The sequence below is a fragment of the Notechis scutatus genome, chromosome 4 (genome assembly GCF_049901735.1).
Source record: "Notechis scutatus isolate UNSWTSFEM ecotype Mainland chromosome 4, rNotScu1.2, whole genome shotgun sequence".
Lineage (NCBI taxonomy): Eukaryota > Metazoa > Chordata > Lepidosauria > Squamata > Elapidae > Notechis > Notechis scutatus.
Genome location: NC_142012.1, coordinates 29020359 through 29038093, shown reverse-complemented (window position 1 = coordinate 29038093; position 17735 = coordinate 29020359). Strand labels below are relative to the sequence as shown.

General features: G+C 34.3%; 1 protein-coding gene across 5 annotated transcripts; it reads right to left on the bottom strand.

Annotated features, from left to right (window-relative positions):
• Window positions 1–149: 149 nt before the first annotated feature.
• On the bottom strand, window positions 150–17491 carry PRMT9 (protein arginine methyltransferase 9). 5 transcript variants are annotated; one of them, XM_087963051.1, is made up of 13 exons: window positions 17354–17491; window positions 14284–14489; window positions 14045–14193; window positions 12800–13036; window positions 12064–12231; window positions 11383–11485; window positions 11047–11153; window positions 8620–8812; window positions 6876–7059; window positions 3786–4476; window positions 2637–2790; window positions 1867–1989; window positions 150–612 (listed from the first exon to the last, which is right to left on the bottom strand). In XM_087963051.1, exons 2-13 carry the CDS (start codon window positions 14467–14469, stop codon window positions 397–399), a joined length of 2511 nt encoding a protein of 836 aa, XP_087819177.1. In that variant the 5' UTR covers window positions 14470–14489; window positions 17354–17491; the 3' UTR covers window positions 150–396. The 5 variants fall into 5 exon arrangements, with proteins under 5 accessions (XP_087819177.1, XP_087819180.1, XP_087819175.1 ...); XM_087963054.1 differs by having other exon boundaries at window positions 17400–17486; XM_087963049.1 differs by having other exon boundaries at window positions 17226–17364.
• Between the last annotated feature and the right edge of the window lie 244 nt (window positions 17492–17735).

Genomic DNA, 17735 nt, shown 5'->3' with positions numbered 1-17735 from the left:
TACATCAAGGTATTTTCACCATTGTAAAGTTAAGGATTACCATTTCAAGTTCTTTAGGACAAACGATCTAAAAAACAGTATTACCTTCTTTGCCATTTAATTCACTATTTTAGTAATCTGCAAATGTAAGAAAGAGCAGACATATTGTAGAATCCCTATTTAATTATTGTATACTTTTTATTTGTAATTTTCTACAATGAAAAAAAAAAACAATGATTCAAGTCCATAGTATTTTTTGCAATTGAGAAACAATGTTTTGCAACATTATAAAATGTGCTATTCAGATTAACTTCTTCCGCAAATTGAACAAGTATCTTAAACATTTTACCAAGGTTAATACTATATTATAGAATATAAATTTGGAGACATTCAAAACTAATTAAGAAAAGCTGTATCTTACTGTTTTACTACCACACTGATGTTGCTTTTATAATATTGAATACTTAAAATAAGCTTTTCTCCTTCTTGAACCTGAATGGGTTTATCAAGCACAATGGCAGCTTGTTTCCAGTGAGATGACTTGCTTGATGTATCCAAAACAATATCATTATCCAGATATACGTGATACCAAAATGGAATACCAGTCACTTGACCCGATTTACAAATCTCCACCTATAAAATTAATATGTGTAAAATTACTGTGCAGAAGTCTTTTTGTTTTGATAAAATTAAATGAAAATATTTATCTAAGGGAAATATATGTGCACAAGTGCCTGTCATTTTGCCATTTTTTTCGGCTTGTTACACGTGCTTCTGAAGGAGGAAATTTAAGATCCAAATTTCATTAATTTTGTATGAAAAGGTGGAGAAAACACTTATTGAATTGGGTGTGACGAATAATACCCTAGAATACGGAATTCAAAACAATCGTGATGTATTTAGAAAAATGAGGTGAAATTAACACAATGAAAGCTGAAACAAACTTCTGGGAAAACAAAAACAGTCACAGGATGATTGATATCTGACTTAATAATTCTTGAAAAAACCAACAAGATTTTGGCATAATAGTTGATTGCAAACTGGCTATGAGGCAGACAATACAATTTTAGGCTGTATCAATAAAGTTATCACTTCTAAATCATAAGAAGTAATAATTTTACTCTATTTTATTAAGGTCAAACCCATATCAAATATTGTGTCTATGATTTGAGAACAATTCAGATAAACTGGAACTTATTCATAGAAGAATAATCATGCAGATTATTAGGGAACTAGAACTAAATCCCATGAACTAATGCAGTTGGCCATGCTAAATCTTGAAGACTAACAATATGGCCAGTTCAACCCATTTATTCAGACAGTTATTAAAACTCTATTGGATACATTCAAATAGAGACTAATTAGCTAATCTATTTTAATTTGGATTCCAGCACTGAGAAAGAGGTTGGACTCAATCTAAAAGCTGATGCTTCTAAATGATTTTTTCTATAAATATATGCAATTTGTATAAGTGACCTAAGTAAGTAAACTACAAATGAGATTATTCTATTAATATCTCAGTCCATTTTTGCTGTGTTTTATATTTTTTTAATGTTTTTAATTATAGTTACATGGGAACTAGTATTTTTTAATATTGTTGCATGCTTTGTTGAGTCACTTGATTTGTGAGATGGGCAGCTATATAAATTTGAGAATAAATAAACAAGAATGGAAGCAAGTTGTATAAATTTTTGGATACCTATTCTGTAGTGTTGCTTTCTGCTTTGAAAAAAAAGCTCAATAAAACTTCACATAAGCAATGGCAGTTAAACTAGGGGTAGAACACAGAAAATATGCCATATGTCTGCAAACTTTTATCTGTCAAAATGAGAATTTGGGAAGAAGTAATTGAAAAGTTGAGCATCAATTTCTATTTTGGAGACTTACCTCAACTTCAGTACTGCTATTATTAAAGTAAGGATTCATGAGATCTACTCGCAGAAGTTCTACTGAGTTGCTTAAAGGTATATATGGGAGTGTGGAGAGATCCAAAAAAATGCGGATAGGTACCTGAAACAGAAAGTTTTAAGATTCTATGTTCCATCCCGACATTTATGCATATTTCTGAGTCTTAAGAATTTATGTGGCTAAAACTGTTGGTGTTACATCTATACTATGTAAATATGTTCCTGTGCAGATGGTAACATACTGATAGTTGCAAAATAATTGTGGATTACTGTACTGTTAATAAAGATTTCAGAATTCCAAGCTATTACAATTAAAATAGTACAAAATAGTTTAGAATTAAAGCCAATCAAGTTCTAATGGCAGAAATGTATGGAATAGTAGAAATATATATTGCTGAAAAAGTGAACATTAGTTACCAACAGGAGATGGAAACAGGTGGCCAGTTTTATTTTGAAAAAACAAACTATTGAAACCAACCATATTTCCATCAACTTATCATAAATTATACTTCTGTTGCATTATCTTATCATTGTATGCTTGAAGACTCTGCATAACAAAACATTCAGAGACTTTTCATATATACATGCTGATTTAGGTCTTCATTATTTTCTTTAATTAATTTTCTTATTTTTCAATAATCAGCTTTTCAAATTCTGGCTACAAGTAGGATCACACGGAATTGATTTGTCTTTAAAACTTGGATTCTTTTCCTGCCTTGTCAATATTTGAAGGACTACATTCTTTCTAACCTTGAATTGGTTGATAAAAGGTGCTATGTTGAAACCAAGTGTGGGATCTGTCCCTTGTACAGCAGATTCAAGTAATAATAAATTGGATTCTACAAGCATTCCATATATTTTCACATGGTGTGGGAATATCTTTCCTCCAGAGTGAAGCAGACACCTAAATATAAAAATGTGAAGTGAGTCTAATAAGCATTTAAACTTCCGTTGTTTAGCAATAGCATCAGCATGTTAGCTTCTTTTATATTTCTAAATTTTAATTATGATACTGAAATAGAAAATTGGTAAATATTCTTTTTAATGTATAAAAATGTCAGCTTAGTTGTTATACTGAAAACAAATTCTCAGATTTTATTTATTTATAAAATGTATAGGTCACAGTAATTCTGGGCAGCTCATAAAAAACAAAAACTATATAAACTAAAAACCAACAAATTAATATAAAAATTCAAAACACCACAGGATCTGACAGGTTAATTTAGGTGAAAATACATAGCATGAGTTAAGCAAAATGCATTGACTGAGCATTAAAAACCCAACTTTTGATTCATATGTGGCCATGTAATTCTGCAACACTGAAAGAAAACAGTAAAATCATTATTTAAAAAATGTAAAAGTAAACAGGATAGGCACTTCTCAGTCTCTCTGATTAAACAGCATCATTTAGTGGTGCTTAGGAAATGTTCTTTTTTTGTTGCAGCACCTGTCTTTGGGAAAAGCTAGATGTATGACTCCCACCCCAGTGTGAAACTCGTGGCCTGCGGGCCAGATACATCGCATTGGCCAGCCCTACCCCCGATTTAGCGAAGGGGAAAAAAAGCCACAGTACATCACGATACCATGAGTTTGGCACCTCTGCTCTGAAAGGTGATGAAAACCTGGCTATTCTACCAGGCCTTGGGTGTTAAGCCTCTGCAGGGTTTTTATTTCCTATGAACATTTTTACCCCAGATAACAAAGATCTTTGTTCTTTTAATACTATTTCTTGCTTTTAAATCTGTAAGCTGACCAGAGTGTGATGGACTTAGTCTCTAAATTCTAAAATGTATTCAGCTATGAGCCTATTGATAAGTATAGTTTTAATAAATTACAAATTATATTTTCCATATAACTGAGTGGTGCAATAAAATCCAAGAAATTTGTTTTTTACATTACCTAGATATTGCAGCTTTCTCCATCACATCCTGCTGGATTAAACCAGAAGTTTCTATGACATCCAGAATTATAATACTCCATAATTTGTCAGATTTAGGTCTTTGTAGTACCTTGTTTTCATCCTGTAGATGACTAAACCAAAATTCTAATGTTTCTCTGGGAAATTGGTTGGCTTCTGAAATCAAACTGAGAGCTACTTGGTGGTGTTCTTTTTCAACCGAGCTGTATGCCTTAACTGCCCCAAATTTACCTGCAATTACTGGCAAAATTGAAAAGCCTTCTGATACATCCAGTATATACAGAGGATCAACAGTTACAGAATTTTTGCTCTGGTTCTTTTCAAACTCATGATGGTGACCAACCACATCCATTGAATGTGACTCTTCATGGTGGCTGAATGATGACAACACTTTTCCTATTGCGATTTTAAAGCATTCATGATACTGCAGATTATTTAATAAAGCAATTTCAGTGGATTCTAGCATACATTCTTGGCAGACATTTTCCAACATGCTTGCTGTCTGAAGACTGGCTAGAGCACTGCAGAGTTCAGCTTCGCTGTTCTCCCTCAAATTTCTTTCAACATCCATTTCATATCCTGAAGTCTTAATGGAAATTCTTTGAATTCTAAGATAGCAGTCCTGGCAGCATATTTCCATTACAACACAATCTCCGGATGTCACAGAATGATCTGTACACCATAAAGGAATGACAATTAAAATACAAATTCAAATGTGTTTTGTAAAATATTTAATATTTAAAGAGTTGTCCTCTACTTGTTGGAGAATATAATTCATGTGTAAACTTAATGCAAGTTCAATAACACATGCCAAGCAGCTTTCAATAAACAGCTCTACACTATGCAAATATTTTATTTTAGCCATTGCTTATGTATATTTTTATACTATTGAGCCAAAATTAGTTATTTATAAACAACAGGGTACTTGGTAATAATCCATCAAACTGTGTAGTGATGTTCAAACTCATAATAACGTAGTTTAAAATGATAAAACCAAGAAAAGGTGAGAAATGGGAAGAGAGGCATTTAAACAGGTACAGCTATATAATCCCACTCTTTTTGTGGAATTTGCATTTTAGTCTTTATCCAGGATAACCACCAAATTCCCATAATCCAATTTCAACTTAATTCCTCAAGAAACGGAGAAAGCACAAAAAACTATTATATGTATTAAATAATCCATTATAGAAAGCTACAGACATTACTAGGGGTTAGGTTTGTACTAACCTCTGTGGGGAGACCTCAAAACAGGTGCACCAAGGTTGCAATGGCTGAAGCTGTTTCAAGGAATGGGTCTTTAAAATGCTTCCCTTAATTTGTATACACATAATGTTAGAAATTAACAATATATTTCCAAGCATGTTTTCTTGAGTTTAGATGTATGTATACTGTCAGATCTGGTGGCTTCCACCTGAGTGGTATTTCTGAGAACCTTGAAGACCTGATTGTTTGGCTAGGCCTTTTACTAGATAGGTGTAAGAGTGGGTGTGTGCTTTGTTGCTTTCTGGGTTTTGTCATCTTTGTATTTTGAGTTCACTATTGCTGTATTGGTTTTATTGTTTTATAGTCTCATGCTTCATGTGAACCACCCAGAGTTGTTGGCAGTTGAGCAATGTAAATAGGAATAAAACAAATAATCATAACTCTTTTTCTGCTGACTAAAAACCACAAATAACTAAGGTATGACTAACTCTAATTATGAATGAAAATGTATTATAAAGTTCCAGCTACATACAAGATTGAGTTAGAAGTAAAGAACATTGAGAAAAGGAAAACCTATTTCTCAGTCATTCCAAATTCTTTGTCACTATCTCTTGAGTCTTAATGAAACATTTCATGATTGCTCTTACTAAACCTATTCTAAATCTACAAATTTAACTTCTTTATTAGATCAAGAAATGACACTATACTTCTATATAAGCAATGAAATATTAGTAAGATATGAAGTGTGATTAAGGGAAAACAACATTAAAATTTAGCTTAATCCAAGTCACAGGAAGATGCAAAAAAACTTAGCCAACTCAAAACAGGTGGCCAAGTACACCTGTAAAGTAGGAAATAAACCTTAACTGCAAGAAACTTAAAGCTCTAACCTTAAACCTTAACTGCAAGAAACGTAAAGCTCTATAATAAGGGATAGTTGTGATCAGTTCTGAAATTCTTTTAGTTATGGTTTCCTAATTTTCTGCAATATGTATTCTTTTTTCTTGGATCCCCAGGTATGATTTAGTTTTACCTGAATATGTGAAATTTGACAAGTTCAGTATTTTCTACAGTGGAGTTGTTTATTACTTTTTTGTTTTTCTTTAAAGAATAAAATTGTGTATTATAGGTTAAATTCTACTAAATCAGGTTCTCTATGTGGAGTGTCTCTGGAAAGAGAAGAAAACTGAATATATCAGCTATATGTGCAAGGCACCTCAACAATTGACCTGATCAAGAATGGTAGGCTGAATCTAGGTTTAGTTTTACCTATCACCTAACTCTAAGGAAGAAGATTTATTTCTTTTATACAGAAAGCATAATCTTCTATTACCTGTGCAGGATTATGATTTTTCATTGTTCTCTTTCAAATATATGTCTATGTGATAACATAGATATGCATGTATGCATGTGTGCAACATAAAGTCAAAGATATACACCAATGTCCCAAAATTTGTGCAACATTTATTTGACTGATTTGATGTCTCTTGACTCCAAAAGATGCTTGATCTCACAATATATCAAAACAATAAAAAATTGCATAAGTCAAACAAGCAACAGAATCAGATTCAAACAAAGAAGAGAAAGCAGAGCAAAATGGTGAACCTGGCAACCCCCAAACAAAACACCAACAATTGACATCCAACAAATGGGGCACCAACCACCCTGGAAAAACATGGTTCTTTAAAATGCTAAGAGCGTAGGTGCGATATGGATCTCAGGGAGAACTTCATATCTTTATTTTTATAAGTTCATGTAATTAAATGACATTTTTTATCTATAATTTATATGATTAATTTCATTTTTTAATCCATTTTAACCAAAAAAGAGAAAATTCACATTTGGTTTTAATAGAATGAAAGACATACCAAGGAGACCTTGTACAGGATAGACTGCTTGCTCCCAACAGGTGTCCACATTTGGACTTGTAGAAAGAGTAAATTCATCATCAAGATGCAGTGTAAACCAGACAACAACAGCATCTAGTATTCCGTCTTTAATAATGGGTATATTCATCTTGGATGGCTTACTAGTGGACAAATTTTTTAGCTCCTGGTCAAGTATAAAAGAAAAATATGATGGTAAGTTACAGCTCATTGTTAATCACTTTCTACTCCAAAATGTAATTTATTAAACATTTGCTTTTAAAAACTTCTCAAATAAAGAATTTATTACAAAAAAATAGTAATAGGCCAAATACTATGTGTAATGAAATAATTTTAAAAGAAATGTAAACAATTCTTGCTCACATTGTTAATATTGTAGTAGATACATTGCCATATAGAATACGATCGAGATTTTCCCAAGGGGTATACAACCATACCTAGAGTGCAGCTATGTCGTAGTCTCTAACCAACCTTGGCTGATTTGGGAAAGTTTTGCAGGGTTGAATTTGCTTATGACCACTAAGAAAAACCAAAACTGTAGGCTAGACTGTAAATCAAAGGAATATTCCCTAAGAAGATGGCAGCCTAATATTTCTGTGTTTCCCCCCCCAAAACAACATAGATATGTTTATGGAGACATCAGAAAATGTTACTTTTATTTCTTTGTATAACATCATAACCAGCTGAATGTCTACAAATAAAACAAATATATTGACCTGAGAATCCTGCACAGCCTAAGAATTGTGCTACTGGATTAAAGATGTTTCAACTGGTGAAGAAGGCTGCAACAACTCAGTGACAATATTACTGACTGACTATATTATTGACTGATTACGTTGACTATACAATAATACCTGGGTTCCCAAATATAATTTGCCTATGCCAATATTTGGTTGTCTTCAACCAGGGTTCAACACACACACTTAATTGTAATAAGACATATGGGGTTTCCAGTGGCAGTCCCATCAAAGACGGACTGAAGACCGCAATCGTGCGCAGCTGTTCTTGGAGGGTCCCAACAGGACCAGATCCATCTTGGATCCACCTCGGAGGGGTGGGGGAAGAGGAGGAGACTGCCAGCTGGGTCAAGGGGAGCCGCATCTCCCTTCCCTGGCTAGGTATACTCCCCTTGAAGACAGGTAGGTAGCGGCAGTCTTAATAGCTGCCCTGAAGACGGGAAGCTTCCAGGATTTAAGTGTGTGCTGGAGCGGTGAAGCGATGATATAATATACAATGACATGTACAAATCTTCCACTACTTTATTTTTCAGTGTTTCCACCTCCCTGTTTCCCTATGCTCAAGTAATATTGTTGATTAAGATTACATTTTTATTCCACAATTTTACTTTGGTTAAATTTTTCCTTAAATGTAAGAATTGACATAAGTATCTCTTTTATTTGAGCAATATTAACAATATCATTCATACGTATTAATATCAAGATATAACAGTAGTTGCATACCTAGAAAATGCTATTGTGATAGCTGACAAATAGATTCTACAACAGAACAGGAGAGAATTGCGTATGGGTCAGTAAAATTGTACCTATTAGTCATGCATCTAAAACATGCATACAGTGCTATTAATAAATATTTAATATCCAAATATAACATTTGGATAAATTTTAAAATATTGTATGGAATAAATGTATCATCCTAATGAAATTCATTTTTCAATTTTTCAATAAAAACTAGTAATTATTAGTCTTTTCTTGTGCCAGTAAATTACCTGCAAATTATTAAAATTGACTGTCAGAACTTGAAAAATTTCTGTAAGAGCTTTATAACCACCAGGTATTCTGCTGAGTTTTTCAGTAGTGTAAGGTTCAAGGGTTTCACTGGACTTTAGAGAAGCAGACGTTGGACTGCAAAACTTCAGTGTTTCTGGCAAACAGACACCAGCAATATCTTTTACCTCCACTCTGAAAAAAGGAAAGGATCAAAATTAGAGTTGACAAGACAAATTCAAACATACGTCCTTTTCATTTTAAATAATTTGTTCTACAGTTAGGTATGGTGTTTTGCATATTTAAAAGTCTCATTTGGAAGTTTAGCTGAAAAGATGGAAAGTAATACTACTATTTGGACTTTCAAAGAAGATCATATTTACAGTAAGGATGAAATATCTGTTTTCCCTCAAGCCTGTTATTTATTAAAGAAATCTGATTTAGGTTAGCTTTATTTAAATATAGCTGGTGGGAATGGATTCCAGAAATTGGGGAAAAAGGGAACATATCATTTTCCATTTTATTCATAGTAAATCTCTAGGATTTCAATCTCATGTGCAAATCTAATCATGATTTGTAGGAGTCTACAGTACTCAATTGAAGCTTAAACAGACCATTAGCCTTCCATTTTCCACCCATTATTTTCAAGTAGCATAGTTTGTAACTTGTACCAATGGTGGTATGCTACCAGTTCGGTCCAGTTTGGCCAAACCAGTAGTAAAAAAAAAAAAACCTCCCATGATCAACTGAGAGGAGGAGACAATCAGCTGAGAAGAGAAAGAAGAGAAAAGCGCAGGATCGGCCTTCCCACCCACCCCTGCGCTTTTCTCTTCTTTATCCTCTCAGTTGATTGGCGCTGCAGGCCTCAGCTGATATGTGCGCATGCGCTTAATCCGTTTATCGGCGTATAACACGCACAGGCGTATAACACGCATCTTCATTTTAAGAGGAAATTTCAGGAAAAAATTTAAATTTCTAAATAAAAACTTTGAAGCAAAATAAGGGTAGCTCAGAACTTGCCCTCCGCCGCACCGCCCGGCCTCCGCTTGCCCTCCGCTCGCACCGCCCGGCCTCCGCTCGCACCGCCCGGCCTCCGCTTGCCCTCCGCCGCACCGCCCGGCCTCCGCTTGCCCTCCGCCGCACCGCCCGGCCTCCGCTTGCCCTCTGCTCGCACCGCCCGGCCTCCGCCGCACCGCCCGGCCTCCGCTGCCCTCCGCGCACCGCCCGGCCTCCGCTGGCTTCTTAACATTATATCGGCGTATAACACGATACATCATTGCCCCTATTTTCAGGGGGAAAAAGTGTGTTATACGCCGATAATGGCGTATAATGTGTACACGCGTGATCACTGAACCGATAGTGGAACAGGTAGGATCCCACTGCTGAATTGTACCCTTTAATATGTTGTAAACCAATGACATTAAGCATGTTTTTACAATTTTGAAAAAAGTTGTTATTTTAATTTATATGTCATAAATCTTAAGTTTGAGTGAGAAAAAGTAAAACTGTAATCATCTTATAAAATGCTTACTGTTATTGTCATTATAGCAGAGTATGTTTTAAAGAAGAGGTCCTGCTGGTCTTGCGTCTTCACCTATCTTTTTAACAGCAGATTGTATTTTTATCAATCTTGTAAGATTGTAAAAACATGCTAAATGTCATTGATTTACAATATATTAAGAGGTACAAGTTACAAATTATGCTATTTGAAATCAATGGGCAGAAAATCAAAGGCTAAGGGAAATGGTCTGTTTAAACTCCAATTGAGTAATGTATATAAATCCTATAAATCATGATTAGATTTGCACATAAGATTATGAACGTAGTGAAATGTAGCAAATACATGGCTTTATAGAATATATTAATGCAAGGGTATATTTATTTGTAAGATTTACATCTTTCCTTTTATTCAAAAGCCAAGGCAGTTAGGGTTAGGGTTACTATTTCTACTAATACTACTACTATTTCTCCTGACTCCAACAATTCTGGAAAATACATTGGGCTAGAAAGAATGGCTGACCCAATTCGTCCAGTGAATTTCTATGACTGAGCTGAACTACAGCCTAGGTCTCACTGCTTTTATACCTGATTTGGGAGAATTTATTATTTACAGTGCTTTATTTAGTATATAACTTATGCAAAGAACCTTTGCTAATGAATGGATGAAAAATATAAATAAATTATATAATTAACAGCCTAGAAAATACATATTTTTTCTATGAAGTAAAATGAGGGATTGTGCACAGTATAAATTTGACATCAACATTTTTATGATTAATATTTTTCCATGCTTATTAACATGTTTTTAAAAGTCTTCTTAATAAAGTTAGTAAAAAAAGTACAGATATTTTTTTTTTGTTTTAAAAGTAAAGCATTCTCTGTTTTTTGTCTAAAGATTAAATAATTTTTTCCAACAATAAAAAATATACCTATGATGTCTGCGTATCTCTTTGCATTCCACTGCCATGCCCCACATAGTAGCTCCTGCTGGAATAACTTTACCATAGTTTTTAGAATCATCTCTAACATCCTTAGGCTGTAAAATAGATGAAAAATTGTGTAACAAGATTTATTTACTGTTCATGTATTAAGAAATAATACTTATATTTTAGCTTTTAGACTGCAAAAATGCCCAAAAGCAACTTTTCAGATTAACAAAATTTCTGGACTGGTATAAGACTATGTTTATAGTATATCATAATATAATTCATAATATAAAAATAACATATCTTTTCTTATCAGGCCTTAGATATTAAGATACTAACCTCTGGTGGTAAAAGTAAGTGTTCCCAAGCATGGATCAAGCTTTCTACAATTCCCTCACCAAATAAACCAGAATCAACTGTTTCGGTGATAACAAGGGAAACTCTATTAAATATAAAAATATAGTTATAACAAGAAGCCTTAAAAATTATAAAGCTTAAATTCAATAATCTGACATTAGCAGTCCTTTCTTAGACAACTGAGTTGTGATCATTTCGCAAGTGAACTTCTTCAATAAAATAATGTCCCTTTACTTCTTATGTTCTTGCTCTAAACATTACTTCTTAGTATTTTAATAAAAAGTACCAAAAGAGCAGAAATGTTTGAAATTGGAGGCAAAGTGAAACCATTGTCACTGGTATCTTTTTTAACTTTGGATTTTATATAATTTTATTTAAATTGAAATTCTTTAGCCACTTACTTCAAAATAAGTAACTGTGAATTCAGTATATCAGCTACTGAGTAAATATACTTCAGCTGCATAGTATAATGCTATTACATTATTAACAATAAAATCAGTAAAAGATTGAAACTTTAAAAAATCAATTTCAATAGAAAGACAACACTTTATACAATATTTGCTCTTGCTATTTTGGAGAATATGAATAATATTATTCATAACATTAGCAACGAATACCATATTACTTTAATTCAAAATAACAGAACAAAATATAAGATATAACCTTTCAGGTATGTGCTTTGGAATTTCTATATCAAAGGATTTCATGTGAAGAAGTTTGATTTCTCCATCCAAATTGTTTGCAGCTAGCACTTCACAAGCCAATTCATACATGGTCTTTGACAATTCACAAGCATAGACAGGAGATGCTCCAGCCTTTTTAGCAAGCATACTGAAAAAGCAGAAAATATTCCATAGAAATTATACATTTTTGGTTAGACAAAATACTAATAATTTAACTTTAATATAATTTCTGTATAAAATATTTGATACTCATTTTTAAAAACCCTAAAACATATTGGGGTGGGCATAAAGTTCAGGTAATAAAAATAATGTCATTAGTTTCTTAAACTTTTTAAAACAAGAAAAAAATCTAGTTGTATCAAACACCATTTTAAACCAAAATAAATCTAGGATGATGATGATGAGCCTTGTTTAGTTATACACCCACCCCAACTTTATTTGCTATAGTCTCTCAAACTTTGTAACAGGTGGAAATGCCAGGATAGCTAAAAAAACTGTAAGGAAACAATGATTATTCAATTCTGCTACAAAAGTTGAAAGGCTGTAAGTTGAAGCTTCTTAGCATCTGTTTGCAAGTATGCTAATGGTATGCCATGTGAGTGCCATTTGGCAACTTTGTATTGAACTTGGGTAAATTGAAATATGTCACTAATACTTAGTCATTATTATTTTATAAATAAACATGATAATATTTGTATCCTGAATTTTCAACAAACCTGAGAATTCCCGTTCCTGTTCCAATATCAAGTACACTTCTATATCCTGAACGAACTGCCTTCTGGATTGCTTTTTGATACAGCAAATTTCTACTGTAATCATTAAGCATAATGAAATGCCATCGTTCTACCACCCAGTTGGCAACCCGATAAAAGTTCTCCTTTGCATCAGGAAAGTCAGGGTTTAACTTCCTAGCTTTATGAAAATATGCAGCTGCTTCATCTCTAAAGCCCAACCTAACAGGGGGGAAAAAATTACACAATCAATAAAAGCATTAATCTTTAATTTTTGGAACAACAGAATGCTGAGAAAAATCTATATTTGTAGTATGAAGACATATAGCAGTTTACATTATAGAAAAGTGCAGGTGATAATGGCTTACCTTTGAAAATAAACAAATAACACATGCAAATAAATCTATGAGTGTTTACAGGTAGTCCATACTTAATGACTGCCCTGTTTAGCAATTGTTTGAAATTCTAACAGTTCTGAAAAAGTAAATTTATCACTAGTCCTTGCACTTATGACCATCACAGTGTCCCTGCAGTTGAATGATCCAAGATTTGGGTGCTTCATAACCAGAAGCCGCTTATGAGCACTGCAGTCCTATGATTGCCATTTGTGCTTCCCAGTCAAGGAAAGACAATTGAGAAACCAGCAATAAAATCCAAGTTGTAATCACATGATATTTTGCTTAATGAACATGGCAACTCACTTAATGATCGCAGAAGTGAAACTCTATCACAGTGATGTGATGACTCACTTAATTACCATGTTGCTTGGTAATCAGTTACCTTTATGATAAATTATCTCAATAATACCGAGTCCAAATATAGCATTTTGCTCTTGTGACAGCTTGAGTTAATAACAAACTACTGAGATACAGAATTATCCATTTCCATTGTGGAAATTAATCTGGGAAAAACAGAAGATCCCTATGCACAAAATGATCACGAGGATGAATCTTAAAATTAAACACAAAATGGACACCAAGCAACAGTCTAGAAATTATAATTAATGATACGTTGCGTTTAGAGTTTGTTCTAATGAGTCTGAGCTAATAGACAAAAGAGAAGCTGCCAGGCTCATTTGATTGTAAAGTAAATACCTACACAGGTAGAATTAAGAATGCATATTCAGTTAGTAACTTTGTAATTTATTTAAACAGAAGTTTCTTTACTCAGAAGTTTTATGCACATTAGAATATTTAATCAAATTATGGCTAATTAAGTATAACTTCACACCTGAAAAGATGTTCCCCCATGCTGTTATATATGACTTCATCATTAGGATATAATTCCAGAGCATGTTCATAGCAATCAAATAAATCTTGAATTCGTGCAAGAGAATCCAGCTCTTCTGCCCATTTAAAAAGGGTAAACTGAAATGTTTCCTAAAAAAACAAAAAAGAGTTGTTTATCAATTTAGAGATTTATTATGCAATATATCCAGGATAGGGGAAAATAGGCAGAAAATTTCTCACCTTAACATCATTTTTAAATTCAGGAGCTATGTTTAATACCAGGAGATAGTGAGCATATGCAGTTCCAAAGTCCTGATTCTCCAGGCAATGTTGAGCACTTTGCAAGGATCTGGAAACTAATTCACGACGGCCAGTTTCTTGACTAACTTTGTGTCTATGCTGAGATTTGCTTTTACCGTTAGGCATTTTTAATTAAAGCAACTCCACTTTAAAGATAAAAGATAAAATTAACATTTATTCTATGATTATGACCAAATTCTATTGTTTCATTACCATTTAAAAAAAATCAAAGTTACTTTTGTCCCCATTGCAATTATTGATAAAAAAGGAGCCATAGGCTAATTTGTACTATTTTGAACAGTATTGTCATTCCGTTCCTAACAAGAGGAATGGAGTCAATATATAGCATAATTCCTGTTTTTGTAAATGCAAGAATGCACTCTATAAGTCAAACTTTATATCAAAATGAAAAGCTGTATTTTTTTGTCTAGAGTGATTGTCTTTAGAATATCATATATGTAAGAAAGATACACATGATCTTATTTAGTGTGGCTAGCAGTACTGAATGAAAATAATCCAACAACTGATTTGTAGTTCAGATAGTCCTAATTTTATGACGGCAACATTGCTAAAATTGCTAAGCTGTTACTAAGTGATGAACTCATAAAGTGCAATGTCACATGACAGCATCATTTTTTGATGACAGTCACGGTTACCACTATAATCCCAAGTTGCATAGGCTTTTAAGCGGGAAACAGGTCCAGGTAAGGACTGTGGGAGACAGCAGAGGGAGGGCCTTGGAAGACCTCTGCAGGCTGTGTGTGAGTGGAAAGAAGTTAGAAGCAAGGTGCTGTGCCATGTGAGTGAAGAGTAGTCCGAGTTGGGGTCACTTTCCATTTGCTCACTTGGTTTGATGTAAAGCCAGGGTAGAATGTTGCAAATAGCAATGATTACCAAGTGCTTGAATCATGTCACAGTGGCCATGGGGTAACGGCCAGAACTTTGAGGACAAGTTATAAGTATCACTCATTTAGGCTATGGCAACTATAAATGGTTGCTGAATGAATGTTTATAAGTAAAGATTACCTGTAATGAAATTTACATGTAGCTAGAATTTTAATTTTAATTTGTATTCAATATACTTTCATTGTGAGCTTTTATATCAAATCTAATCAATCTTTATTCCGTCAGCAAATAAAACACAAGAGTCACAATTAAGATAAAAAGAAAAAGATAAATATCTAAAAAAATGTTAAGAGTTAATACTTTGGGGTACATTGCAGATTATAAAACAGTACTTGACTATGGTCAGGGAAATAATATCCGATCCAAAAATAACATATTGAGATCAAAGAAATCTGAATGACCAGGATATTTAGTAGGGAATAGAAATAATTCGGAATGAGCATCTGCAGAGAAAGGGCAATACAAAATAACATACTCCATCAATTCAGTTATTCCTCCACCACATGGACAGTCTCTGATCGAAGGGGATTTTTTTCTTTGTATCTTCCTTCAGTAACAGCTGTTGGGAGGGCACTGAATCTGGCTAAGAATAACATTGAGATATCTAGCTGGTTGGAGAAGATATGCAGAGTATCTCAAGAAGATGTTTGTAGATATTGCTGGAAAATCTGCTTGCATCTTTAAATCAATGGCCCAGCTTTTCTACTTAAAACATTAAGCAAATTACTCCTACTCTACTATTATTAGCTGCATCAAATTACCTTCCCATCATGTTGACAAAATATATTAAAAGAACAGATTAGAAATCATTAAAATCTGTTCAAGGAATTTCAGGAATCTCTGAAAAATACTCAAGCCTGGCCAAAGAAATGAAGTGATTAGATTATGTGATCAGGGTAAACCAAGCTACATACACAGTACATAAATAAGTTCAACTGAAAAAAGTGACTTATGACTATTTTTAGCACTTATGATTGTTGCAGCATCTCCGCGGTCATGTGATCAAAATTCAGACACTTGGCAACTCATATTTATGATTTTTGCAGTATTTTGGGATTATCTGTTCACCTTTCCGACTTCTGACAAGCAAAGTCAATGGGGAAGCCAGATTCACTTAACAACCATGCTACTATCTTAACTGCAGTGATTCACTTAATAGAGGCAAGAAAACTCCTAGCAAAACTCACTTAACAGACTTAGACTTAGAATAACTTTATTGTCACTCTGAATGTACATTAATCGGCAAATATTAAAATGAAATTTTGTTGCATACAGCTCTCAAAGGGTCACCACCTCCAATATATGTTTCACTTAACATAAATTTTGGGCTCAACTGTGATCATAAGTCAAGGACTATCTGTACTAAAGATAAACTGAAACATGGCTTTTAAGACATACTTCTGAAGGACCCAAGTAGATCCACAAGAAGAGACAACAAATTGTATTTTTCTCACCAGCAACCAATTTGCCCTTACTAGATAAGTAAGATAAATAAGCAAGACATGTTTCATAGGTATTAACTATTAGATGGACTAACATAAAAGTGGTCCCAAACTTTCTGAGATTTAAAGCTTTAAAAGTTAACATCAATATCTTAAAGTTCAATTATGTTGGAATACATAAACCCATACAACAAAAGCTCTTTCGGGGTCATTGTTTTTTAAAAGTGAAAAGGGATCCTGGGAGAAAAAGGGTTACCATGTATCGAATCCCCTTGTAGGGAAGGCAGAATATAAACCTCACCAATAACAGTGCAATAACATGTAAAGTTTGTGTTTGTGAGGTTAACGAGACAACCACTTTTGCGCCTGTCATTTTCAATTTCCCTCGTAAAAATATGCCACGCAGTAACTCCAGAGCAGTAATCATCATTGGGTGAATCTATCAAATTATTAATGTTTATTCAGAAATGCTAGTCTTGGGTGAAGGCCCTCGCCGCCCCATGCAAAAACAAAGGACACGGAACCTTACTTAACCTTTCAAACTGTTGACAGTTCAAGGCGAAGAGGAAGAGGACCAAGATCTCCGCCTTCTCGTTTACAAAAAAAACAAACCAAAACCAAACAAACGCCGCGTGGAAGACGCTCTCTCGCGTTATGCCTACACGCGTTTATGGCAGCCAGAGTAACGTTTCCGAATCACCCACGCACGCTAGAGCTTCCTCGGACAATAGAAAGCAGGTTCTGGGAAGAGAAGCAGCCCAGGGAGAGAAGGAATCAGGGCGCAACCACCGGACTTTCACACGCACGTCTTCCGCTCCACCTCGGTCTCTTGCCCCTCCGCGCCGAACGTTGAGGAAAGCCCGACTGCTTTGAACAAGGAGCCGGCCGAGGCCTCTCTGAGGCAGGGAAAAGGGCGGCGCCATATGCTGCGTGGCCTCGCGGCGCCTGTCGTCACCGCCGCCGTGCTTAGTAAAATAAAGTTGAGGTCTTAGTGCCTTTCTCTCACACGGCGCGGCTCTACGTGCGTCGTTCCGTAGTTGTATT

What these genes read in the sequence shown, in the direction of transcription:
- PRMT9 (XM_087963051.1), bottom strand. Translation starts at nt 14,469, where the DNA reads ATGCCTAACGGTAAAAGCAAATCTCAGCATAGACACAAAGTTAGTCAA. An exon ending in GAGAAAGCTGCAATATCTAG is followed by an intron (nt 2,791 to 3,785) that starts GTAATGTAAAAA and finishes TTTTATATTTAG; the next exon opens with GTGTCTGCTTCACTCTGGAG. An exon ending in ATAGCAGTACTGAAGTTGAG is followed by an intron (nt 613 to 1,866) that starts GTAAGTCTCCAA and finishes TTAATTTTATAG; the next exon opens with GTGGAGATTTGTAAATCGGG.